The 27126-nt window shown below is 34.6% G+C and overlaps 1 protein-coding gene across 1 annotated transcript in view; it reads right to left on the bottom strand.

Annotated features, from left to right (window-relative positions):
* Positions 1 to 716: 716 nt before the first annotated feature.
* The window catches only part of GRM4 (glutamate metabotropic receptor 4), a 346515-nt gene continuing 320105 nt past the window's right edge, over positions 717 to 27126 (bottom strand). The window contains exons 10-11 of the mRNA XM_087929596.1: positions 8461 to 8707; positions 717 to 1611 (exon numbers count right to left, since the gene is read on the bottom strand). Coding sequence (XP_087785722.1) covers positions 1562 to 1611; positions 8461 to 8707 — 297 coding nt within the window. The 3' untranslated portion in view covers positions 717 to 1561. The remainder of the gene's footprint in view (positions 1612 to 8460; positions 8708 to 27126) is intronic.

The raw sequence follows: 27126 nt of genomic DNA, 5'->3' as shown, positions 1-27126 counted from the left end.
ATCTTGCAAGATTTCAGTGTTCTCACATTATTGGCTTGATTTGCCAGCTGAGATCACCACATTTGAATGAGATTTGTCAGGTTATATGTGATTTGGGACACATTTTTAGTTGTTCAGCAAGTTTTTTATTTATTTATTGGTAGGAGATTGTAAGTGGTGTTTTAGAGGTGATGAACACCCTGACATCTAAGGGCATGATGTTGTCAATACCTGCATTATCCCCTGAGAATTGGCACATGGAAAAACATGATTCATATAGTTCAACAGTTAGCTATGTAAATGCATATCTTGTTTGGGTTGGGACTGGACTTCCAAACAGATGAAATAATATATGATTCAATTTAAATGCAGTTATAATTACACTGCATTAACTGAATACTATTTCATTAAATATGGTTTAATTGAATACTCCCCATGTTTAAAGTATGTTTTCTTTTTTCAATGCCCTCAAAACTAAAATTTAATAGAAATTTCTGGGAGTCTGGTGACTGCACCCCTAGAATTTTGGAGGGTAAGAAATTCTTTCATTTCTTCATATAATCCAGATGCTGCATCTCTTGCTTTTATAAAAAGTAAATGTGATGATATTAAAACTTACTACCTGAGCACCTGTTATGTAAATATGTTTTTTAACTATGTTTAATTTGACCACAGCATTTATTTTTGTAAAGCAACTTCCAGAGATGAGAATGAGGCAACAAAATACAACTCATGAGTGCAAAACCAAGTCTTTTATTAGAAATATTCTGGTATAAAAATGATCATGCTCTACACATTGTCATTAAATAATTCATAAACATTCAGGCACTGAACTTTCGATTATTTTTTTGTTGTTTTTTCATAATTTTGATTGGTCAGTACATTGAAGCAGACATATTTCAATCCATATGGTCATCACATACATTAATTTACCACCTATAGAAATCAGCACTTTGAACACAGTCTAGGTTTTGTTTTCATTTTTGTTGTTGATGATGGTTTTTTGTGTTTTTTTAAAGGACTTTTGTTATTTTTGCAACATAGAAAACTTGGTAAGGAGGAAAGAGGGACACATAAAAGAAACAAGATGAGGAATAGATGATGAAGTCAGAAGTTAGGAATAAAAAAAAGATAGAAAAGGGGGGAAAGGAAAAAAATAAAAAAAGACTTCACAAGCACAAACCATTTCACAATTTGGGGAATAAAAGGGAAATTTATTCAATCTTTTGCCAAGATACAGGGGAAAAATGCAAAAAGGATGCTTAAGACCTGTCCATTTCTTTCTTTTGGGTGTAACGTTCATCTCATTGGTTCCTCTCCCTTTAAATGGAAGGCAGATATTTTTCGAGGGATAGCTTGGTTGGTCCTTTCAACTACACTTGGTGACCATCTTTTTGAAGAACTTCCTCCAGTAGCCCAGTCACTGGAAACAAGCACCTATATGATGCCTTCATGGAGTCAGATTTGGTTTTACCTTCTCCTCCACCATAATAACATCATCTGTACTGAAGAGATCAGCGGCATTTTCTGGTTCATCCTCCTCATCAGCCCTTTTCTTGTGGTCTATTGCCACTGGCTGGGTTTAAATTGCATGGTTGCTATAGCTGACATACGTCTGTTTGGTAGCCAGAGCTGGAAAAAAAATATAAGGCACATAGATATAACCAATTAATTAATGCACATATCTTGAATCTCTGTCTAAATGAGGAAACTTGGGTAAATTTTTCATGCCAAAAATGAAAGTTGCTAACTTTAGGTTAAAATTGCCAAGATGCAAAATAAGTATATATTTTTTCTTATGATTCTTATATAAGACAGGAAAAAGAGTGTTTGCAATCTTAGTTAAATGTTAAATTTAAATATTAATTAAATAAAAATATATTTTTAAATTACAATCATTCACTCCAACAGACTTTGGATGGCTTACAACATAAAAAAAACCCAGTAGAAACAATTACAAACAAAACAGCAAACAGCCCAGATTAAATTACACACACACACAAAATGAAAACCACCGCAGGAGCTCCACAAATATTAGCCTTAGGCCTGGAAGTACAGTCAGGTCTGAAAAACTTTCTGAAACCCCAGGATATAGGGTGCTGTCCATATCTCTGAGGGGATATTTTTCCAGATGGTGGGGGCTATGACAGAAAATGCATGTTTCCTCAGTCCTGCAAAATAAGAAGCATTTATTTTGAAGGGACCCAGAATGCACTTACTTTGCTAGAACATTCTGGGATGGCAGAAACAATTGATATATGCCATGAAGTGCTTTCTAGGTGGCAACCAGCACTTTGAGTTGCTCCTGGAAGCTGACTAGCAAGCAATACAGCTTGCAATAGGTTCATATGGGCATATTGAAAAGTTCTTGTTCTGAATGGTCTTCAAGGGCAGTCACATGTAGACCACATTGTAATAATATAGTTGTGAGGTGACCATTGAGGTGAGTAATTATCTAAAGAACCATACTGTCAAGGAAATGTGACAAATGGCATACAAGATAACCCTGTACAAAAGGCTGTCCTAGTTACAGCTGTGACGTTCTTTCATCAGAAGATGTGAGTTCAGCAAGGACTCACACCCAAGTTACAGATCTGTCTTGAATAGGGACAAGCTACCTCACCTGAGGTCAATGATGAAAAATTCCCTGATCAGTGGACAGGGAGGCAAACAGTCATAGCCACTCAGTCTTGTCAGTATCGAGATACAAAGTCTGTTCTACCCCATCAGACTCAAATAGTCACCAGACACCAAGTCAGAACATTGACTAAATATTAGTGTAGCTAAATAGAGTGGCTATTTTCAACTTCCAAATGTCTATCCCCTTTTGTAGAATTCTTGTTATACATAGATATTGGCAAATCTGTCTTTCTTGTTTTCTACAAATTCTAATTTTATTAACATATCTGGCCTATTTAAAATCCGCATGAATATATGTATGTGTTTCCATGCACATTTCCTCAACTTAACACATGGACAACTCGTAGTCTCCCTAGGGGGAAACACCAATTCTACATATTTTAAAAACTGAACTTGATATTGTACATTTTTATAATATACATATTTTGTATATTTCTACTGTATAGCACTTTTTAATATGCACATGCACATTATAATTATAAAGCAACTTTCAATATTCTAGAAAGTATTTATTTTATATGCATAAAGATTGTATCATATATTAGTGAGATCTGAAAAAAATCTATAATTAGTCTGATATTTTTATACCACCCTTACTCTGCTGGTAAGCAAAGCTAATTGAGAACTAAAGGTAATGGAATCTATGTTATTCAAAGCAGATTTCTTTAACCTTTAAGATATGTTGGGAACTTATTATTTGTGGGGAAAAGGGAGAAACAGACATGAGCCAATGTAATATATCATGCAAGGAAGCAGCAGTGCTTGGAGAATAAGAGTCAGGTTGTACAATTTATTTCTCCCCTGGGGTGTAATATGCATTAAATGGCAAAAGATACAGAAGGACAATGGAAAATGAAATGAAGAAGGAGTTTGTGAGGAGTTGCTCTTAATTAAATACCCACTTCCAGAATGGAAGATTAACCTCCATAACAGATTAACTTCCATTATGGAATTTTTTTTTTTTCAGTAGTTGGGGAAAAAAGGTAAATATGACATGCAGCACTCGGGAGCCTTAAAATGATACAGGGAGAGCAGTTTCAGCATTGAGATGGAAAGAATATGCATCACAACAGGAAGGAATCACTGGGAAGATAAGAGGAAAAGGCCTGAAGTGTACTGCGTGGTACAGAAAGTTATGTTGCTGTAGAGGGTGTTGCCTGGAAAATGACTGGGTACCATTTATCTGAAGCACTGATAAGTGAGCATTAAAAGCCAAAAATATTGTTTCCGTGAAATGTGCATCCTCATTTGCACATAGTCAGATCAGCTCCATGGCTTAGATTGGGTAAACATTAATTCTGTCTCCAGGGATTCTCAGACTGTGGCTGAAAACCAGCTGGAGGTGGTCACAAGCAATCTAGAAGAGAGTCACAAATGTAATTCAGATTTGACAAGCATGAAAATGGGAGCACTATCAAAATTTGCTTCACGTTTTGCTTCTTATTTTGCCATACTTTGTGAGAATCCTTGTGATCCAAAAATTAAAATGCTACTCTTAAAAGAGAAAGGTATTTTCTATCTCTAACCCTAATCTGAACATTCATCAGGGTTAGGCTGCATTTTGAAGAATTATGTCCTTCTTGTTTATTAATCCAAATCAGACTCCATCATGTCAACTGTCTATGGAAAGAAGCAAGGAAGAAAGGGAGATATAATGTAATTGCAGATTAGCCATTGTTGCACCAAGTGATCTCTTTTTTTACAATGGTTCAATGACTTTAGGTGATATGAACTATTTTCTTTTGTATTATCTAGGCAGAAGCATTTTCTTCTGCTTTTTAATACATTTTTATTGCTTTCCCCACTTTGTTTTTTCAGAGTTTTCCATCCAAGTCACCTCCAAAGACTATACTGCCAAATTAATATATATCCCTCTTAAAGCTACTTATCATTTTATTATACAATGTTGAATTTTACTAAATCTTATGTCAACCATGATACTTAATATTATTCTTTGCTAAAAATTTCTGTAATGTTTAACTTAAAGGGAGATCTTCTGTGCTCACTGCCATCATTAGCATAAATCTCCAAATATTTCATATGTTCTCTTAATATGAACTGTTGAATAAAATACTTCGTGATTATAAATCTAGTTTAGATACTGGATATTGTGAACTCATCCAAAGATTTGTCTTATTTAGATTGGGATATATTTTAAATGAATTATAAATGCAGTTTGATACTTTGATTTGTAGTGATGTTTCTATTTGAGCAACTCCTGACTCAATCTAATGTAGAAAAAGCTATACACAAATAAATAGACTATAAATACGAAAGAAAGAGAGACAACTTTTTGTTGATTATTTTTACTATAATGGAACCAGTCTCCCTCTTTGTTCGCTCTGAATGATTAGCTCTTCAGGGTTATATTGCTATTGGTTCCCATACTCCTAACTTTGGAAAATGGGTATTTCATCGCTAACAACATATCTCAGTTCTACTGTTCCTAAGATTTCTCCACCGCTGACTGGGAAGCCTAATGCTTGAAGCAGAAAGCTGAATACGGTTGATATTTCTTCACCCGGAATGGCGTCTTTTTGACAAATGAACTTTATTGAAGATTTCAGGTGCTGTTATCCTTAGATAATGATTAGATGGGCCATAAGAAATCAGAGCTGACAGCCCTATTTGTTAACCACAGCGTTTTCATAGCCAATATTGCCTCAATCAAGGACTGTAAATTATTTTTTCTCTTGTTTATTTAAAGCCTGCCATTGACAGAGTGCAAAATGTCCCTTCCTTCCCTGGTAGACAATTCCATAGCATCTCCTATTCCCAGCATCAAAACTGTGGTTGCCCTGTGGTATTCTTCCCTGAGTCGTCTTGACATTTCTCTTGCAAATCATGTCAGCTTCCATTTGGACTGAGATGGAAAACCAAATGTGAAACATATAAGAATTTGAAATCATGACAGACAGAAGAACAGCTTCTTTTTGTGCCCTGCTTTCTATGTGAATTGGCTTATATTGTTTCATGTAATAAAGGAGATCCACCTATTGACTTCTCCTGAAAAAAAAAACCTGCATAAAGTATGGCAGGAAAACAAAATAGCTGCAGTTTTGGCTTTCATCAGGGTTCTGGCAAGATCTGAGATCTGTAAATGTGACATTTTTCACATAAAGCCAATTAGTATTCATCATGTTTAGTGGCCACTTAGCTTTTCTGGGCTATTTTCAGTGCAACATCTATTCCCATGTCACTATGTTTATTTATTTTTCAGTATTTATGACCATATTTATGTTTTTTACAATATTTATAGCCAACCTCAATTCTAGTTGACTCTACATAGTTCTTAAATGCTTCCCTATTTGGCAAAAGCAACTAAGCATCCCCTTCAAAAAAAGCATGAAAATTATACATCAATAATAGAAAGCAATAATAAAAAGAAATAGTTCAGATTTTAAGTTATCTGCAGAAAAATATTGTATTTTAGAAAAATAAGATCCTGGAACTTTTCCAATTTTCTTTTCCAGCTCATGGGTATTTTATTTTAAAACAGACTACATAATATTCATATTAATTTACTGACACGTTGGTCAAATCACTTGAGTTGATTGTATTTTTCTAATAGCTTCTTATTGGAGAGACCCAACAATCTATCTGCTTCTGCAACCTGTTTCCAGTAATGGCCAGTCAGATGTTCTGTTAAATCCATAAGTGGACATGGAAATAGACTTCCCTGCTGCTTAATCCCCAAAGTGGTTTTCAGAGTTAAACCATCTGGTTTCACTCAATGTTCAGTGACAAACATTCTCTGTGGATTTGCTTTTTCCCTATAAAAGACATCTAAGGGCAAATAAAAATGTTATAAGACAGTATTATTATTATTTTTTAAAGACTTATATGCAATGATATGAAGGAGAACTTTCTAAATATCCTGTTTCTGGCAATATTCCAGCTTGTGGGTAGAATATTCATTTAAAACCTAGCCCACGTACAAATATTTTCTTCTCACTTCTGTGTTAATGAACTTTCATTCTTGATTGTTTCTTGTCAATTAAAGTCAATGACATAGCAAACAGATGTGTGGGCAAGCCAAAATAGTGGAACAATTCTTTAAAATGTATTATTAGTTTTATTGTTTTGAATTTAAAATATTGATCCATATAATAATTTCACATAATGCACCTTGGTTTGGATAAAAACCCCTCCATCTGAGGTGCCCAGGGAAAAATTGCCCCATGACTACTGACAAAGGCAATGTGTGTGCATATCAACCAGATTAGGCCAGAAACCATGCAGAAATTAAATGAAGATGGTGAGAAGGGCAATTTGTAATTCTACCCTTTTAGAGGACTTCCTTTGATTAGGTAAAATAGAGTAAATGCAACTCTTAAAAGGTTCACATGCAATTGCTGCAACTATTAGCATTGTACACAGAATGTACACTCAATGCAAATGCATCAGAATGAAAATAGAAGATTAACAGTGGGGGGGTGGGGGCAGATACATTCTCTATGAATAGTCCAAAACATCAGAGACAACCCATATATAAGTTCCACTGAAGAAAATCGGAGTTTCAGGAACTTGATGTTTAAACATAAAACCTATTCTGACTCTCCTTTGCTTCTAAAAACACGATTATACTTTGCGAGGTTCCTATCCCAAGGAGGGGTGAGGAAGGTTGTCATGGAAACAGATTTCAAAAAGATAAGGCCTAATTCCACTTTTGTTTGTTCTAGGATTTATCAGTACGTGCTGCATGCATATAGCCAGCCTTGGAAGATCAAATAATACATGCCATGCAGAACTCTAATTCAGACTCTGATCAACACATGTGTTTAGAGGAGGACTTCAATATTATCTTCCATGTGCCTCTCTGTTAAGAAGTATCTTTTCTGCCTGGTTGTTGTAATTATTAGTTGATTATAGCATCAATTTTAATGTTAATTATAACTCTTCATGTTGTTTTTGTTTTAAATTACGTTACTCAACCTACATGCTTGCTGGAATAAAAAGACATAAGTCAAATCAGTAATAAATACCTTTTCTCATTGAAGATCTAAACCCAGGAAAAATAGCACTGGGATAGTACTCATTTTAATAAGACAACGACACAGGGAGGGAAGAGTTAACTAACCCTTCTTTTCCCACTATTTTTATATAACAACTCTTTTTGCTCCCTCTTGTATCCAAATCAGGGATCATAAGAATTTCTTCTTTTCTGGAACAACTACAGTAAATCACCAAATCAAACATACTTTAAAAATATTTTTAATATAAGATTGGGGTGGGCAACTCTATTCCCTCCCCAATGCAGTATCCAAGTTCCATTATTCAACACCTTAAATATTCCTTTGATCAAATTTGCTGAAAGCAGGGCAATATACTTCCTGCTTATTCTGACATGGAAATCAGAAATCAGTTCGGATTTCTGGCAAGAGCAATGTGTCACTTTCTTGCAGCTGCAAAGTGAGGAGAGGAGAGGAGATCAAAGATACTGACTTCTTACTTTATAGCTCACTTTATATATATGGTAGAAAAAGTGAGCTATAAAGTAAGAAGTCAGTATCTTTGATTCAAATTCAGCCCTGAATTTAACATAAGTTATCCAAGGTTGCCTCAAGCCATGACATGGGCAGTATTAGATAGAGATAGATAGATAGATAGATAGATAGATAGATAGATAGATAGATAGATAGATAGATAGATAGATAGACAAATTATTAGGAAATTAAATCACCTGCTCTCTTTTAATGGCTCCTCCCCCTTAGTATAGTTTAAAAATAGCTCTTGTTCCTCAGATAACTTGTTTCTCCTGGTAAATCTCCTCCAGAGCTTGAAGGAGTAATAATCTTCAGAAGAAAGAAAAAAACATTTGCTCAGATGGGTTCAACTTACCTTGTGTTTCCAGATTTTCACACAGTTCTGATTTGGCCTCTCCATTGGGACGAAAGCTTCCTTTCTGAGTGAATTTGTTGGACATTGTAGCTGCTGTCACAACTGCTTTGAGACTACGCTTTCGTTTGGGCACATTTTGCTCTGGGTGGAAGAGGATTATGTAGACCTTTGGCATGTAGAGCATGCCTAATGAGACAGAGGCGCTTAGGCTCACTGAGATGGTCAACGTTGTGGTCTGAATGTACATCTGAAAGACACAAGGGAAGCTTTGAAACCTGCTTCTTAATCAAGAATAATCTTTGTCCCTTAGACTTTACTGGGAATATTTTCCTGGGTCCAGGTTGACATCAAGGGTCAATTAAATTCACTATTTATGTATAAAAGAAATATTGAAGTACAAACCAAATGAAAACCATATCATTGTAATGTTGAAGTTATAGGGTATTCCCAAAATATACTGGTTTATGAAATCTGAATAGCAGCCTTGAGATGTTCATTAGGACGACTGTGCATACAATTTAGCACAACACCTCTCTGGAGTTCATTCATCTACTCTACCCTAAAAAAATGTTGGTATTTTAAGAGTCACATTAACTTTAATGAGTGCATTCCTTAAAGCATCAGCTTTTTTTTCATCTTCCAAGCTTGCTTATTTTTACATATCCACCTGCTCTTTAAATTACATTATAGATGATGTAAATTGTTTGTCATCCAGACCAATGAAATCAGTTCATTATGTATCTCCAAATCATACCCTGGAGCCAGGATATCAAACACCATTGAAAGCACTGCTTGATTGCATACCTAGTATTTTTTAATAGTAGCTATTATAGGATAGAGGTCTTTATATATGATAAATTTAGTTTGTGTGTATAGTTGAGACAGACACACACACATACACAGAGAGAAGGGGGAGGGAGGGTGGGAGAGAGAGAGAGAGAGAGAGATGGTCTTTGGAGGGTAGATTGGTAATTCAAAATGGTTTGTTTGCATTATTACACATTTATATAACTCGTTTTATGAAGTTTTTATGAAGTATATATTTATTGTTTTGACCTGCCCAAAGTTTTTGATGAGGAAACATACAAATACTGTAAAATTAAATATAGTAATAAATACAATTATCTTTCTACCTATCCATCATCCATCTATCATCTATCTATCTATCATCTATATATCTATGCCTATACATACATATATAGACACTGTGAGAGAAACCCAAACACACACCTTCTACCAGTTTGTTTCCAGTGCAATGTATAGGTGCTGATATTAACATTTAAAGTTTTTTTTCTGTCTTGGACCCACAATAACTAAAGGAATGGCCCTTTCTCAGATATCTTCAAATCTGTACTGATATTATCTTGTAAAAACCTAACTTCACTAAAAACCCTTCTCTCTCAGCTCAATTCACCCAGAGGCTTGTTGTAAGAAAATGGGAGGAGGAAAATGTCTTGGATATGTTAGCTGCCTTGAGTTATTAGTAAAATTAATAAAGGTGGGATATAAATAAATTGTATTGCTTTATGTAGATGTTGTACGATCTAGCTGTTGTACATTGCTTAAATTCTATCTGGGCTAAGGCAATACATACATTCCAAAAATAAATCTGTTTGTCAGTGTGCATTGAGGGCTCCTAGAAGTAGCATTTTTCAAAGGTAGTTCTCCAAACTTTGAATGACTTTTCCAGAAAAAAATATGCTTTATGAAATATTGTAAGATTTCTTTAAAAAATCTTACAAGATTTCATTAGATTGAGGTCTAAGCATTAGAGGAGAGATTTTTTACCCTCCTCTTATGCCTACCTACTTTGATGGCATTTAACCATGGCTTTATTTAAACAAATTCTTAAAACCTAGCACTTCCCTAGATCTTGGATTGGAGTGGGTGACAGACTATTGTATGGGATTTTGATCATGATTGTTGATTTTCTGGACTTTTTTTAAAATTACATATATTTTTATTTTATTATCAACTTTTGAGGCATACATAATCATGAAAGATTGAGAAGGACTATGAATTTTATAAATAATTAATTCCAATCTTCAGCAATCCATTCATGTAAAATGTAGATTTTTTTTTCTCAGTGGTTAGCTAGCTTGATTTCTCTGAATAAAATAAACAAAAAAATATGAACGCAATCAGTGATACATTAAGCAACCTAAGGAAGACATAGTTCAGGTAACAAATGTATGGAGAGAAAGGATTTTCAGTCCTCTTACTGGGCAATGTTATGGCTTACACTCAACAGTAAAATTGTCAATTGCTTAAAGAATACATCTGTTGGTTTATCAACTTCCTAATAGCTTAACTGATTCAATTTAAATAAATGTATACATCATGAAATTTAAATATAGATGCCTTTCTTACTCCCTGAAAAAAATGTGAGGTGATTTACAACTTAAGAAATTCGTGATTAAAAGAAAGTCAAAAATCTTATTTTTAATTCCATAAAAATATAATATGCCCAAAACAAAATAGCCACCAAAACTAAACAGAAAATGGCTGGTTCAAATTTGCCCTCCCCTGTTAAAATTGCTCAATACAATTTGTCATAGAAATGGAATAATTTGCCAATTAAAATGTGTGGCCTTGCTCTTGGTGGGATTCTGAGGTGTATTGCAGTGATGGTAAACAGTTGCATTTATGTTACATTTATATGATTATATGATTATATTATATTATTATGTCCATTTATATCACATTTATTTATTTATTTTGTCAAGCGATTATAAGATAACAAGTATAAGTATAAACATAGTTATGAATACATGAAATGGATACATATAAGAAAAATAAAAAGAAACAATAGGACAGGGACTGTAGGCATGTTGGTGCGCTTATTCGCACCCCCTACAGACCTCTTAGGAAAGGGGTGAGGTCAATAGTAGACAGTCTAAGGGTAAAGTTTCTGGGGTTTGGGGAAGAAACCACAGAATCAAGTGGAGTATTCCAGACATTGACCACTCTGTTGCTGAAGTCATATTTCCTACAATCAAGTTTGGTGCAGTTTACCTTGAGTTTGTATCTATTGTGTGCTCTTGTATTGTTACAAGAAACTGAAGTATTCATTGACAGGTAGGACATTGCAATATATAATGTTATGTACTATACTTAGATCAGACCAAAGGCGGCATAGTTCTAGTTTTCTAGATCTAGAATTTCAATTCTGGTGGCATAAGGTATTCTGCAATGAGTAGAGGAGTGCAGAGTATTTGCTGCATCTACACTTATCCCTTGTGCACAGAATCTCAAAGAATTCATGTATAATATCCATTAAAACCTTTGTCTTACTATGTTAACTTCTGACTATTTGCAGTATATAAACTACTGTAATACACTGTGCTCACAGAGATATATAAGTATATACAGGGACAGGTCCCATTTTAGTTTGTTCCCCCAACAAGTGCAAAAGAAAACTGTTCTGCTTTCAACAGGTAATTCTTATTCAATAGCTCACTCCCTGAGCTGTTGTAATGTTAGTCACATATTACACAGCAATGTAGTCCTTCTGCAGTCAAAACTAATTTCACGCTCACTGTCCAGGACTAACGGTGACAGATGTTTTGCAAAATGAAAGCCCATTAATCTGACTAGAATAATCCATTTTTCTATAGAAAGGGCCTGGCAGGCAACTCACAAGTGTAAATCTGATTGCACTAGGAAAGGAAACTCTCCTTTTTTTGCCCAATCACAAAGTTGTCTGGGCAATCCTTCAACCCATCAAATAACTAATTGTCCTCCTTATTTGGTCTTTTTCCTTCCTTATTTTACTCATTAGTCTAATCAGAGACTATTGCACATTGAATAATGACATACATGATCCCAATTTTATTCTCTGTTATTGGGCTTTAAAATTCTAGACCCACTTGTCAATTTGGATAAATCCTAGAACTAACATACATGCTTTCTTTCTTTTTAAGATAAGTTGCATATTTGAGAGTTTCCTTCTAGGAGAAAAGAGTTAATTGAAGATAAACCTATGGCAGAAGATACAAAGAAGTTCTTCTAGCTTTCAAGTACTAAAGATTGCCAATCATAGCTAGGTCTGCTTCCACATCCATAGTTTAATTCAAATCAAAATCAAATGAATTCAAGGTTTTGATAGATTCTAAGCTGACTCGATGACAGGAAACTTTCTTTTTTGACTGTTTAGTATGCATAGCTTCCTGGTGAGCAGTTCCTGATCCTGAACCTAGAATGAGCAATCAACAAATGTTCTTGTATTATGTGAGCATGCATACTGCACATTTTCTAAGACTGTTTTTTGCAGAGAAATGGATTTTAAAAATTGTTCAGCTTGCAGTAGTGTCTTCCAATGACTGAATATAAGACATTTTTAGGCTAATCATCCATCTTTGCCTCTAGGAAGTTTCATCGTCTGACAGAATCACTTTGCTACCTAAATATAAGTCTAAAATTGTCTTAAGTTGCTGAAATTAAAAAAAGATCATAAGAAAGAGCCTCCTTTGAATGAAGACATCTCACACTAGAAATATACTGTACATTGACCTAGAAAGATGCCTCAGCCTGCTGTTGAAATCACCCAAAAGAAGATCAATCTTCATTTGAGAAGCCATACCCCATCCACAAAGGCGATAGATTGATCAGTGGACTGTGAATCCTTAAAACCCTTTGCCAGAGTTTCCCCCAAAACCCCAAAAAACCCTTTGCCAGAGTTTCAGCTCTGGCAAAACGTGATTTCATTATTTCTGATATGGTGCCCAGATACTTTATTGTACCTAAAGTCCAATGTATTTTGATGAAAATATCCTTGTGGGATTGTAGTTAATAAAGTATCTTAGTTGCTTATGAAATTAAAAATATAATTACAAAATTAAACCTATGTAAACCATATATTAAGAATTATCGACCAATATAAATGATACATAAATAGGCTAATACTAAGGAAAAAGATGTAGCCATAAGTTTCAAACACTGTGTATTCTATACACAGCATAAAAGACAGCATAGCCTGCAGGTTTTATAGTGGACAAAGCAAGAGCTCAGATGAGATTCTCCCAGTTTCTCGGGCTATAAAGTATAAGGAGGGTAATTGTACTTTCAAGTTTGAAAGACTCTTATCAATGTTGCTTTACAATAAAGTGGATTTGACTCATATGGCCATGAGTTCTATCTGGTTTACCCAATGAGACTGACAAGTATGATTATTTGAACTAAATATTTTTAATGCACCTATTGTCCACAAATATTTTTATATGTTACACTTTGGTATGCAATTTATTTTAATATAAATAGTATTTTACACAGATTGATTCATAATACCTACATAAATTTAAACATAAATAAAACTTTCTAAAGTACACAATGTACCTCTTTTCTGCATAACTTTATTATTCTTAATATACACTTTGAAAAAAATGTAAACTCTCATGATACAGAGGGTTTTATACATATTATTCTTGAATATATACTTTATATGTGGCTTTTTTTTTTACTATAAAATGACATCTGAAATCTTCCTTTTGCTTATCACAGAAAGCCAACTAAACTTTCTTATTTAGGAATACCCCAAATTAAGTTGCTGCTGAACCCTGACAACAATCAGGCATATATTTGATCCAAAAGTCTGAAATAGGTGCTTATTAGGTTTGGCTCAGTGTTAATTGGCTTGAATTCCATTTGATAGAGTATGTCAATATTTTTGTGTGCACAGAATCTTATAATTGAGGTGTTCTGAGACCTGAAATGGATATAAAATAGTGGGAAAGAGAGGTTTTAACTGGATTGTTGCTGAGTTTAGCAAATGAGCACTACATGAGTACCAGTGTCATTATTGATGGCATCATGCAATCAGTGTGACTGTATGGAGTAACACATCATGATTGTATTGCAATATTTTCTGTGAAATGGTCCTTTGCATTTAACTGTCCAGATTCCATGGAGTGCTCCATTTTTCTCCTGTTGAGCTAAGTATACTCTTGGAAACAGTGGGATTCAGGACAGAGAGCACACTTCAGTCTCATAAAACTGTAATCCTGGGGAGTACCTATGTTTTCAAATAGAAGGCTATGAATTTGAATTGTGTTCTTTAAATTCTTTTGCTGGAACAATCAGGCAGCAGAAATGAGGGAGCTCTTGGTATATATAAAGGAATTTCAGAAAAACAGATTTTCTCTTTCTTAAGTTATATGATGATTAATCCTGACTTGGACTTCTAATCTCGAGATACAAATCTTGGGAATCTCTAAAGTTTGCCTTACTGCCACTCCTGAGCTAAACAAGAATTAGGTTTCTTGGAAATTCTATAAGGGGAATTTTCCTTCCCTCTATTACTTTTCCTTTAGTCTTCCCAGGCTATGTTCTACCATTTCTGATGGAACACAAAGACAAAGAGATAAAAATATTCACCCCTATGTCACATCCTGAAAATCTTATTTCAAGGGCCTATTTCTGACTCAATACACAATGCACAAAGTATATTAAACATAGACAAGAGCAGAGATTTCTCCTTGCTTTTGTTCTTCAGGTTGCTGTTACTGACATATTAGCCCAGTAAATGGGGTGGAACTTAATTTGGATTACTGGAACATAATTAGTATAATGGAAACACATTCAATGGCGGAAAGGCTCAATCTACATTCCAGTTAGCTATATACAGGACTTGACATCAAATAAAAGGAAGGAGGAGGAAGGAAGAACCAAAAAAATTAACTGATTATCAATTTATTTAAAAGGAAAAGATGAAACCCTGGACTTTTAAGAGCTAAGTGCTCATGCCCTCTGACTGTAGAGACAAAATATAAGTAAATAAGGTGGACAAAATGAAAAGTTTAAAACAATTGCTTTTTAAAATTATTTTAATTTGTATGTATACCAGGAACATTAAGGACATCTCTCTCTTCCTCAGACATGCAGATGCAGGGAGAGAAGAGAGCATCAATTATCAAATTAAAATGCACCTACACCACTGCAACTCTCCTGCCATAGATAATCTGCCAGTTCAAAGAATGGTTGGAATGTCTATGTTCAACAACAAAATCATTTCTATACATTTGTTTGAAAGAGGGTAAAGCACAGAGAAAGTCATGTGCTCAGATTTCCAGATATTCTGCAAACTTCTCAATAGTAACAGATCAGTCCAAGTATACAGGGTACACAAGCCGCAAGGCACTTTACAACATTTCCAAGCTGTCTACTGAAGGTGGACAACGAATTACCAATTATATTGCTTACAAAAGGGAATTCATGTTGTGTTGTATACAGCTTTATCTCTCCCTGCCAGGCACCAATCAGGTTATCAGTGACAATAAATTTACCAGGAAGATTCAGAAACAATTGCCAGAATCACTGCAAAACAATAGTTGGATGGGTCTGCTACCATTTAGATAGCCAATAAGTGAGAAATAGAGGTATTTCTTTTTCTTGAAGGCTATAACCAGGGCGTTATTCAGTTCAGCTCTTTTGCAAGAGAAATTAAAGGGCTATAATCCAAAATGCCCAATTTGCTTTACTGGAAGATTGGATTAAATATGGATTCCTACTAAAATTTTGGTTTTACAGCCTGTGCTGTCATGCTCAATGACTGAAAAGGATCAAAATCCTCTCCTGTAGACATTCACCTTTTTATTTAACTCAGACTGTGGGAAGATCATATTTCCTCCCACTTACTTCATTAAAAGCCTCAGAAATGTTCACAAATATAGTCAGTGTTGGCTGATGGGCCACTGGATTGAAACCCTGTCACTGATTTGATGGCTAAATTACCTGATTTTCATTGGGACATTATATATAACCTGGCCTAATAAATGGTTTGGCTACCTTGTCTGAGCCATATGAAACTATTTTCTTTCCAATATTCACCAATGCACCTGTTTTATCATATGTGATTAAAAATATATTGTAGAACATTACATGAAATATCATCCTCTGTTATGTTTGTACTATGTGGCCAGGCTATATAATAATTAGTGATTGCTGACATTCTGAAGTGATATAAATCATTCTGAAAATTTATTCTGTTCTGGCCTAAATAACAGTGCTTCACAGTATGCCTTGGTTTGATAATATTTGGTGGCACTGCTCAACCTGAGATTATCTTTGTTAGGCTATCTCATATATGCCAATGTTAAGCAGAAGTTTTATTTAAGTACACTGGACCTCTAGTTCTATTTTCATTCATTATCCTAATACCTAATTGTGATCCAAGTTTCCTCACAATTGTATTAATAAAACAGTTTAAGTTGTCTTTGGTTTTTAAAGAAATCAGCGCTTCCTACATTCCATGCTGTGAATTTCTAAAGAAATGGGAAAGAATTTGGAATTCTAATTCATCCTTATTATAGTTGTTCTTTCTTCATATAAGCTTTCTTGAATAGCTTTGGGTGAGTGAAAGCTACACTTATCATTAAGCATAGTTCTATGTTCTAAGAAAAGTAAGCATTGGGCAGGGAGAAGACCATGTGGCCTTGGGAGAAGACCATGTGGCCTTGGGAGAAGACCATGTGGCCTTGGGAGACAAGGCAAAGAGACACAGCCAAGGGAATGGTCAGCCAAGAGGTAATTTAGCTCACAACAGGAACGTAGGCAGAGAAAGTGATCAGAAAGACCCCTGCCTACATTCTTGGGCTGTACAAGGGATGTACTATCACTTGAAAATTCCATTAATATGACTTACAATAAAGTAAAAGTAGCTCAGCTGGCCATGTTTCCTGTCTGATCTACCTCACATCACAAGGCTGACCTCATGTTACACCAGATCAGAAATTTCTGTTTTTTCTTCTCTATTTCTGAGATAGATGATATTGTGTGTGTGTGTGGGGGGGGGGTGTTTAAAGAAAAAAAGAAAAAAAACATATTAAGGCTTGTTTGATTATATGCCATCAGATTTGTGCCAATTCTCAATGACCACATAGTTTATATCTAACTCTTCTTTTGGATCTTTCAATGGTGTACCAATCATGGTGTAACTAAGTCTATCTACTTTGCTGCTGGTCCTTTTATTCTCTTTTTCTGCACCTTAGCAAGCATTATAGATTTCTCAAGAGAGTCACAGTAGATCTTCAAGTAACATGTCCAAAACATCACAATATAAGACTGATTATTTGTGTCTCAAATGAGAACTTTGGATTGATTTGTTCTTTGGGGTATTTCTTATTTTCTTGGCCGATGCTTTTTCATACTCTTCCTATCCTGCTTTTCAAAGCCCAATATTAAGGGCTCAGGCTATAATTTGTGAAGAGAAGTCATGATTTTTGCAACTATGATCCAAGAAATTTCTAAGGGCAAAACAAATAACACTGGGGTTGCTACAGTCTGCAGACTCAGGCTCTCCAGCTCAAATGTAAGCAATTAAATTATTTCTTAGATAGGATATATATTATCCCTGAAATATATTTTATTTTCTTAAAGTACAAGTTTGTGTATGTTATTCTGGTTTTTTTTAAATCCAGAGAATGCATATCAAAAAGGAACGTAATAGACCAACCCCAGTACAATTGCATTGTTTGCCTGTTCATTTCTGGATTTTGTTTAAGTGTTTGCTTTAGTCTTTGAAGTTCTAATTTTTAAATCAAAATATTTGAAGAAATACTGTACCCAAAGGAGTCTACCTGATGAACATGAAAATCACTGTCTGAAACCCTGTTCTCTGGACCATCACTAATAAAGCCTTTTCAATGAGAATTCTGTACAAGCACTAACAGGTTCTTTTCAATAAAAACCTTTCCCAAAGCATTTTAATTTTAATTGCCTTGTATCATTGGATTAATTTTACTGTGTTTTAGACTGATTACTTTCTAGTTTATTATGCATCTTTGTGTATTGTCTTGTGAAAGAAAATGCCCTAAAATAAATAAATAAATACAATCAAAATAAATTACTTGGTCCTCCTATAAACTCATACAAATATTTTCTCTGCAATCTTCAAGCATAAATCATGCAGCTTGCTAAAAAGTGTTATCTTTAAAAAAAAACACGTGACAAGCAAACATTCATCAGGGGAAGTTTCTCCTGGTGTGTAAATATAGTAATGGCAGTAAAACTACACCAATATAAGAGCTATGCCAGAAAAAAAAGTTGATCAGATAATCAAAGAACTGCTAATATTTAATTTCTTTTTTTCAATGTATATAGTCATCTGTTCACCACATAACCCTGGACAGCAAACAAGAATTACAATAAACAATAAAGACAACAACACAAACTAAACGGCAGCACAACTGGAATGCTGCACATACATCGACAAACTCATGAAAAATAGGCACACTTTATTTCCTGGCCCAATGCCAGGAAAAAAAAGTCAAATTTTAAGCCTTATGAGAAAGCCATCAGAGCCAGGACCATCTCAATCTTGGCTTGTGTTGTTCCATAATAAGAACACTTTGACAACAGAACCATGAATCCAGAAAGCACCTGTAAAGGATATATCGGCACAAAGTAGGAAGTTAAATCCACCCAATCCCGATTATTATTTCTTTTGCAAGTTTTGTATATTATCCCAAACACAAGACTGGATGATACACAAGGAAAATACGAGGCATAACCAAAATCAACTGCAACAACATAATGAGACACTATGATTAGAGATCCAAACTGCAACCACACAATGACCAACTAAAATAAAATGATTTTCAGGATCTTCTGAGACAAGAGGAGCAACAGGCAAAAACAAATCTCTTGGGAGGGGAGAAATGTTTTCTAAATGCTATCACATGCTTGTATGATTGACTGAAACCTACTTTTAAAAAAAATTGGGATCAAGATGAAGGAATTATAAAACTTTTTTTATATGTCAGAGATCACTTTTCTCTTTAAGTATACTAACTTCAATGAAGAAAGCAATTAAGTTTGGAAGAGTTGTCAATAAAAAGAAACCAGACCATCAGAGAACACAATGACTGGCAAACATTGGAAATGTAACCAAAAAACGGGCACATATTACGGTATATGGTGGACCTGTGTTAAAGCAAAATAAATGGGCAAAAATGCATAAGTGGTTAGAAAAGATGATAGGAAAACATGTAGATTTTAAACCTGAACTTTTTCTATTAGGTATAGCACTAGAAAAACTTGTTAAACAAAATATATATTTAATATTGCATATAATAACAGCAGTGAGTATTATATTTGCACAATATTGGAAAAATGAAGGAATACCACAAGAAAAAGAAATAATTAGGAAGATACTATATTGTTCAGAAATCGACAGACTTACATTGAAGTTTAAACAGAAAGAAGATAAAGAATATTATCAAACATGGAACTTATTCTACCAGTGTTTGGAGAAAAAAAGGGGTGGAGATTAAGAATGTAATCTGTACTACTAAGCAAGTAAAATAACCCATACAATATGATGTTTATTAAGCACTAACAAAATGTAAAATTAATAAAGCTTTATAAAGAAAAAAATAACTCAATGTCAGGATACTATCAAGCTGACACCAGCCAGAGCATTAAAAAAACTCAAAGAAAAAGTGCAAGATTGGAAAATGTGGAGTGATCTGGCCCTTAAAATTGTCAAGAGTTGGTCTCAACTAAATGGATAACATCATCATCAATATATCTCTAATTGTCCACTCATTTAGTAATTAGAGGTCAGAACTGCATACAAATGTAACATTCTAGTGGATAGATGCAAAGAGAATATAATGGAATTGAAAGCAGTGCCACAGGACACACTGCATGCTGATATATGAATATAAATACATACATACATGTTGTGGCTCCGGGCTTGGATTCAGCTCCTGTGACTGATATGAGTTCAAGTGAGGAGGACATGGCAGAAAAATATGAGCCGGCATGGCTCAGTGATTGGACTGGTAATCAGGATGAGGAGATGGACGTGACAAAGGAAGACAGACCTGATGTATTAGAATTGTCAGGACCTTTGACCTCCTTTGGTTCCTTATCTGATCAACAGCCGGGAATGGCTGACAGGGAAGTTTTGAGAGAGTCTTCTAGTGGAGATGAGAACTTGGAAAATTTGTGGTTAAATGTAAGGAACAGAAGACGTTTGAGAAGGCAAACTCAGCTGGTATGAAGGAGGAGGGCGAGTCAGTAAATTAACACGTTGCCTCAATGAATATAAAAGGACACAGCTGGGCTGGTACAATTTGCCAGGAACAAAGTGACTTATTTGAGTGAGGACATTACAGCAAGAAGCTCTGAGACTAGAGATTTATTGCCAGGACTGGTTTGCCGGACAGAGTAAAGATTTATGCTGTGGATTGTAAGACTTCTTTCTGTTTGATTTAATTTGAAACGGCTGCTTTCTGTTTTGTTCGTTGGAATTTTGAAGGGGAGTCATAACACATACATACATTATATATGTACATATCACATTTAGAAATAAAGCAGAAAAAAGTAAATGTATATTTTCAAAAAGTCTTTCTCACCCCTATGGGTGATATGTGTGTTTTTCTCAATCTCAAGTTCAGTCTTATCCTGTGGTTAAGCAATAAAATAAAGAAAAAAATACATCTCTAAATTTCCTTTATTATGTTTTAGATATACCACAGATCCACTTCAGTGCACACTTTAAATTGTTAACAGGAACTGTATCGTCAATCTCATTCTCTTTGCTCAGCTTGTTCACTAGGGAAGGGAGCAATATACTCCCTAATCCAGGCAGCTGTGATTTGTTAGTCCTCATGGGAACAAAGCCAAGACACAAGCTCATCAAACAAACAGAAAACTAACTGAATCTTTTGCATTCAAAAAATCTTGTTTCAGATTTTTTTTTTGTTTCATAGGCAACAGGAATGGGTTTATTTTAGGCTGTAAACAGGCTACAGATTCTGATCTGAAATCAGCGATATATTGCCTATAATATTTCTTGCACACACATACACACACTCAAATGGGATGTATCATGAGGCAGAAAAAGGTTGGTCAATTCTGTTCAACTGACATCTGTTCAACTTATAACAGTCACAATGTGCAATAATATATTACTGAATAATGAATATAGAATAGGTGAAACAAAAGTTGATCATCCAGAATTTTTCAAGCAAGCAACTCCTTACTTTCTTCCTCAAACTCCAGTAAAACTTTTAACTCAGGTTCAAACCCAGACTGTCAGCTTTCCAGCTGACTAGCTTAACATTTTTAATCACTGCACCCCCTCTCTTCTTTCCATTTCTTAGGTATAAACAAATCTTTAAAAGCCTCATCATTCAGTCCTGGTTAAGAAAAATCCATTATAAGCTTCTAGAAAAGAAAAACATATATTTCAACCTGGATTGAATAAACCAACTTTATGTTCCTTCTTTTTTATTTTTGTAAGTTTTTTTATTTGTTCCTTTTAAGTAGTGCCCTGAAAGCTGATATCTTTTAATTTTCTCTTTATCTTTTCTCAGGAACTCCTTTATAAGTATAATACATCTCTTTTGTAAGTCTACAATGAGAAGGTTTTCCAAGGTATTCTTCTACACATAAAATAACACATCCAAGTCATTTCATTTATTATTGGTTTGTCCCTTTTAACTATCAAAACATCAGTTAATGTCATTTGTAAGTCTCATGTAATATCTCTGTCCATATTATTCTTGTAGTCTTTCATTTTTAAATTCATATCCAACACATCCTGATTATCATTTGTAGCCTCTTCTATATCTTCTTTCAAATCCATTTTTATAGTAGCAAAGAATCTTAAGAGAAAGTTCTGAGTACATTGGTGCGAAATTTCCTTGAATTTTTCCAGGGTTGAAACACTTTTCTCTATTTTGTATTAGTGGGTCTCTTCTCCTTTAATTATAATCTTTGGTTCTTTTTTATTGCCTGTAGTGAGCTGGCTTCAATGTCACCTTTCTCTCTAACCCACATTTTCCCATGGAAAGATTCTTATATTTAGATTCTATAGACTCCTTATATGATAGAGTTTTAAACAGACCATTCTTATTATCTCATTATCTCAATCTTCACGGTGACTCCCTGAGTGTGGAACATCATCCTTGCAAAGATAAAATTGCACCCCACTTTGACACTCTTTTTCAAGGCCCTGAAGACATGGTTCTACTAATGAAAGCTATAGAGCTCTTTAAGTGGCTTGTTTCATTGTTGTTGCCAGGGGGTGGGGCATTATTGCTTTTTGCATTATTTTTGTAAGGGAATTTAAGCCACCCAAAGTCACTGAGAGTGAGTTGGGAAGTCACATAAGTTTTCTTAAATAAATAGCTTCAAACTCTTATTCCAATAAATCTGGCCCCTTAGTTTATTTTCAGTTTTTCAAAATCAATTTCTAACCACCCTTTTGCTGTCTCCAATTTTTCAAAAATATTCTTTAAAGTTCTTAAACCTACAAGAAACTTCTTTTACTGAAGAAGGAGAATCCCTGATGTAATGAAACTTGCCCTTCTGAAAGTTTTTAATATTACAAGGAAAAAAAAACAGTTATCAAACCATTTTCAGAGGTTATTAAGAGAAGAAATAGGTGCATTTGAAGGCTCCAAACCATGCTAATATCAGAGGACTTCCTTCTGGCTCCCAAACTTTGAATCCATCCAGAGACTGCTGTTTTAGTTTCCTTGTTGGGAGCCTCTATTTTCTGACTCCTCTTTTTGCCATGTCTGTTAACTCTGCTGTCTCTTCAGTGCATCATTGTTTCCCCAGAAGTCCTAAGTCACTAAGTGGTTTTGCAAACTTGTCATTTTGAAGATCTCTACTAGCCTTATAATAGCTAAATAAATAATATTGGAAAGTGATTACAAAGTGAGGTTAGAAGTTTGATGTCCAAGTAAGGAATGGTGAATGAGCACATCTCTGCATGGAGACAATCACTATGGTAAAGACCAAAGGACCAACAAATATATCAGCCCCACAGAACCTCTCTGGAACAAATGAATAGCAGCTTCTTATGAGGACACCACAGGATAGTGGTTTCCTACAGGTTTGATTGCCAGAAGACAAAGGGAATCATCATGTTCTCAGCTGCAATGGAGTCTTTTGAAGGCCACTAAGCTTGGTTTCTCATAATTTCTGGAAATTATCTACTTCACTATATTAATGATACTAGAAATGTTCCAATTAACAAGTTTGAAAAGCTACCTGGTGAGTTTACCATTATTCTTGAACAAAAAAACTAACTATAAGCTTAAAAACAAAGGAATAGAAGCAAATGGCAAAAAGTGAAATAAAAAATTAATTTTTAAAAATATACAAACAGGCCAAAGGGCTAGTAACACTTGAAACCTTAGAACTTTTGCTAAAAGATTGGGGGTCAGACTAAATTAATAAGCAATACATTTATGTAAACATGCTTAGTCTATCAAACGAATAACAAACATTTGAGCTTTTATGTTTTCAGAAATTATACACTAGAAGGGACAAGTGACTCCATGCAGGCAGAGAAAAAAGTCTGCTTTCATTTTTTATTTAAAGAGTAAGATTTGGGCTGTACAAAATCACAAATAACGTTGTGAAATTTGACTCATTTCAAGACACTTTTGAAGAAGGGAACAGAAACTTGTAGCTACAATAGCAGAAATAATCTTTACTTATATGAATGTATTATTTACAAAAGAAGAAAGCAAAATTATCAAAGAAAATGCTTTGAAAAACCTAAAGGATGAAGAGCTGGAACAAGCTTATGAAGATTTACTATAAAATAAATAAACTGTGGATTACAACATAGAGATAGAACCTGGATAACAGCTTCTTAATGAATTTGCAGAAAAGGGTTCCTAAAGCCTTGAAGCAATTTCAAAGGCTGAAAGAGAAAGATAGGAAGATCAAACTCTACAACACCATTTGAATGGATCAAAGGTTATGATTGTTAGAAGCAAAATCAAGGAAAGTAAACCTAATTTGTTTGACTAGGATTAAAACAAGCTATAATATGGTAAAGTTCTGGAACCCTCCTATGGACTTTTTGCTAACAATTGGACTGAAACATTAATGAGTTTTGGATTTGCAAAAGATAATGGATGGGCTATAGGAAGAAAAGATATGCATACAATGTTATAAAGAGGAAAGAAATATCAAGGATGCCTGTACTTGTTGGATGGAGATCAGAAGTTACTTCTTGAACTACTTTTCTTGTTTAACTTCCCCTCTCTTCTCTTTCTTTTCTTACACTTTCTGTATTTTAATTTTAATTTTCTCTTTCTTCTCCATTTGGTTTGATCTTTTATTATTTTTAAACCTTTCAATATTTTTTTAAAGTAAGGTTAATGAACCCAATGTCCTTTAAAAGGCTCCACTATGATTGACAGCATGATGGGTTCCTTTCAAATGCATTCAAACCTGCAGGAAATCAACATCTCTCAATCTCCTCAAGAAAAACCATCCAGAACACAAGTGAATGATTTCCCATCCTCTAAATGTTTGGAGAGGTTCTGTGGGACCAGTCTACTGATTGGTCATTCAATCATAGCCATGGCATCATCTCCACCATTCAGATGTGTTAGCCTCCCTTTCTCATCCAGAAGTATCTTCTGTGAGTAGACACTATATCGACCTCTGGGGGATACTGTTCCAGAGGTAGCAGTAGAGAAGATAAGCTTTCTAAATCTCATGAGATGGCAACATTTAATAGAAGGAAATCCCCCCATTCTGTTTCAATGTATTAATTGGGCAAAAACCATGAAAGGTAGTCTTTCAAATATGATTACGAACTATTTGATTATTGGTTATCATTTCCTCTCATGAATTAACTTATCTGTAAGAGAAAAGCTTTTATACATGTGGTCTCTGGTGCACATTATTCTGAAGTATTGATCCACAAATGACCTTCTTCATGTTTAAATTAAGCTGATATGCCAACAAGGCTCCTCTATCACTTCTTTTGTCTTATATAGAGTATGATATTTTCTTGAACCAAAATTGTTCTCAAAGTGGTTTGCATTATTGATCACTCAATTGAAAAGACCAAATATTTGCTCCCTCCTATTCTCCAATTCAATTACAATGAGTACAAGGGGCTCTGCAGCAAAGACTCATTTGTCCACATCTATAAAAATGAGTACAATAATAATTACTGATAGTAAAGATACATTCTTCTTTTTGACAAACCAAATATGTAAATATCATGAGAGGTAATGTTAACTTCAGTTTACATTAAACTAAAATTAGCAATATATATGTTATCAGTTTGAAAGTGCAAGTTATTTCAGTAATTCCTTTCATTATCTCTAAGCTAGGTACTTTTTGACACCTCTTGTTGTTTTGGATTCTGTATATAGGAATATTAATCCTCTGAATAAGGATATGGAACAATTGTCATAACAACTATCAATTATATATTTTAGTCAGTTAAGAAAGTACATAACAATGAACAGATCTTCAAATTGAGTAAATCATTGCAGTTTGATGGGAGCTATGTTGGAAAAACACAGAAAGATAGATCTATGTATAAAAAAGTGACACATACTATGTGGGGACCTGCCTCTGCAGAAGCTAGATGTCAGCCCCACTCAATAGACCAGACCAAGAAATCAAGTCTATAGGAAGGCTAAAACTACTTTTTTCTTAGATTGACTATAATAACACAATTGTTTGCATCTGAATTGTACTTTCTCCTCCTTCTTATACTATTGTGAATTAGGAATGCACCTGCCTGAGTTATTTCCAAATCTTATTTACTTATTCAACAAATTTATATATATGTTACTGTTATAAACTTTTTTAAAAATGTCAGCCTTTTGGCCTGGGCAACAGTTCCTATATATCTGCATCAAGATCATCTTCCTTATTCTCCAGATTGGTATCCAATCTCTCCAGTAACCCAAGCTCAAATGGCCATGGAGGACAATGTCCAGAGACCAGAAGGAAATAATACAGCAACTTGGATCTGAAAACATCCCAGGATTTGACTGTGTCATCAACTCCATCATTATCTGTGCCCTGTGTCCTAGATCTTATCCACGGCAAAAGGTGTGTTGGAAGAGGAGAACAAACATTGCTTCATCCAAAACAACTAAGGTTGATTTGAAAGGTGCCTCAGGAATGGGCTGTGAATGAGACAAAATCAAAGTTATGAAGATGTTTCACATAAGAATGATTGATAAAGCATGGGGAGAGGAAGAGAGACCATATTAAGATAAACCAGCTTATGAAATGTTAACATATTTTATATGCAGATAAAATAACATCAAGTACCCTATCATGAAATATAACAATTTTCACATGGTTGAATACAGTAGCACAAAGATATGAGAAACCTGCATCATCATCATCATCATCATGTCCTGTGAAGAGCACATTGTGTTTTCCAGCAGTTTTGATCATTCACAGCATCTTCAGTATCATCCCAAGGGACACTAATAACCTTCAGATCTTCCTTAAATGTTTGGCTCCACATTTTCTGAGGCCGGCCTCATTTTCTTTTTGCTTTTGTATCAAACGTAGCACAGTTTTTGGATTCTGGTCTTCAGGAACAAATAGGATATAGCCAACAAGCTGCATTGACATTCATTCACAGTTCTTGATAGGTGTTTCTAAATCTGATCTTTGTAATACCTCTTTATTAGTGATGCAGTCACAGTATGAGAAGCAGAATATTCTTCTCAAGCAACGTTGTTGGAAAACATTGAAGCATTTAATCATCTTGGTTGTGCGCTTTTGTGTTTCACAAGCACATATTGCATTTGATATAACAACACCCTTGAAAAGTTTTATCTTTGGGATAATACTTAAGGCTGCCATAGACCAAATTGGGCACATGTGTTGAAACACGACTGCAGACATTCCAGTTCAATGGTTAATACC

The sequence above is a fragment of the Pseudonaja textilis genome, chromosome 3 (genome assembly GCF_049901715.1).
Source record: "Pseudonaja textilis isolate UNSWEBS1 chromosome 3, rPseTex1.2, whole genome shotgun sequence".
Taxonomy (NCBI): Eukaryota; Metazoa; Chordata; class Lepidosauria; order Squamata; family Elapidae; genus Pseudonaja; species Pseudonaja textilis.
The sequence above is the reverse complement of the archived record's forward strand: the minus strand, read 5'-3'. Positions and strand labels throughout refer to the sequence as shown.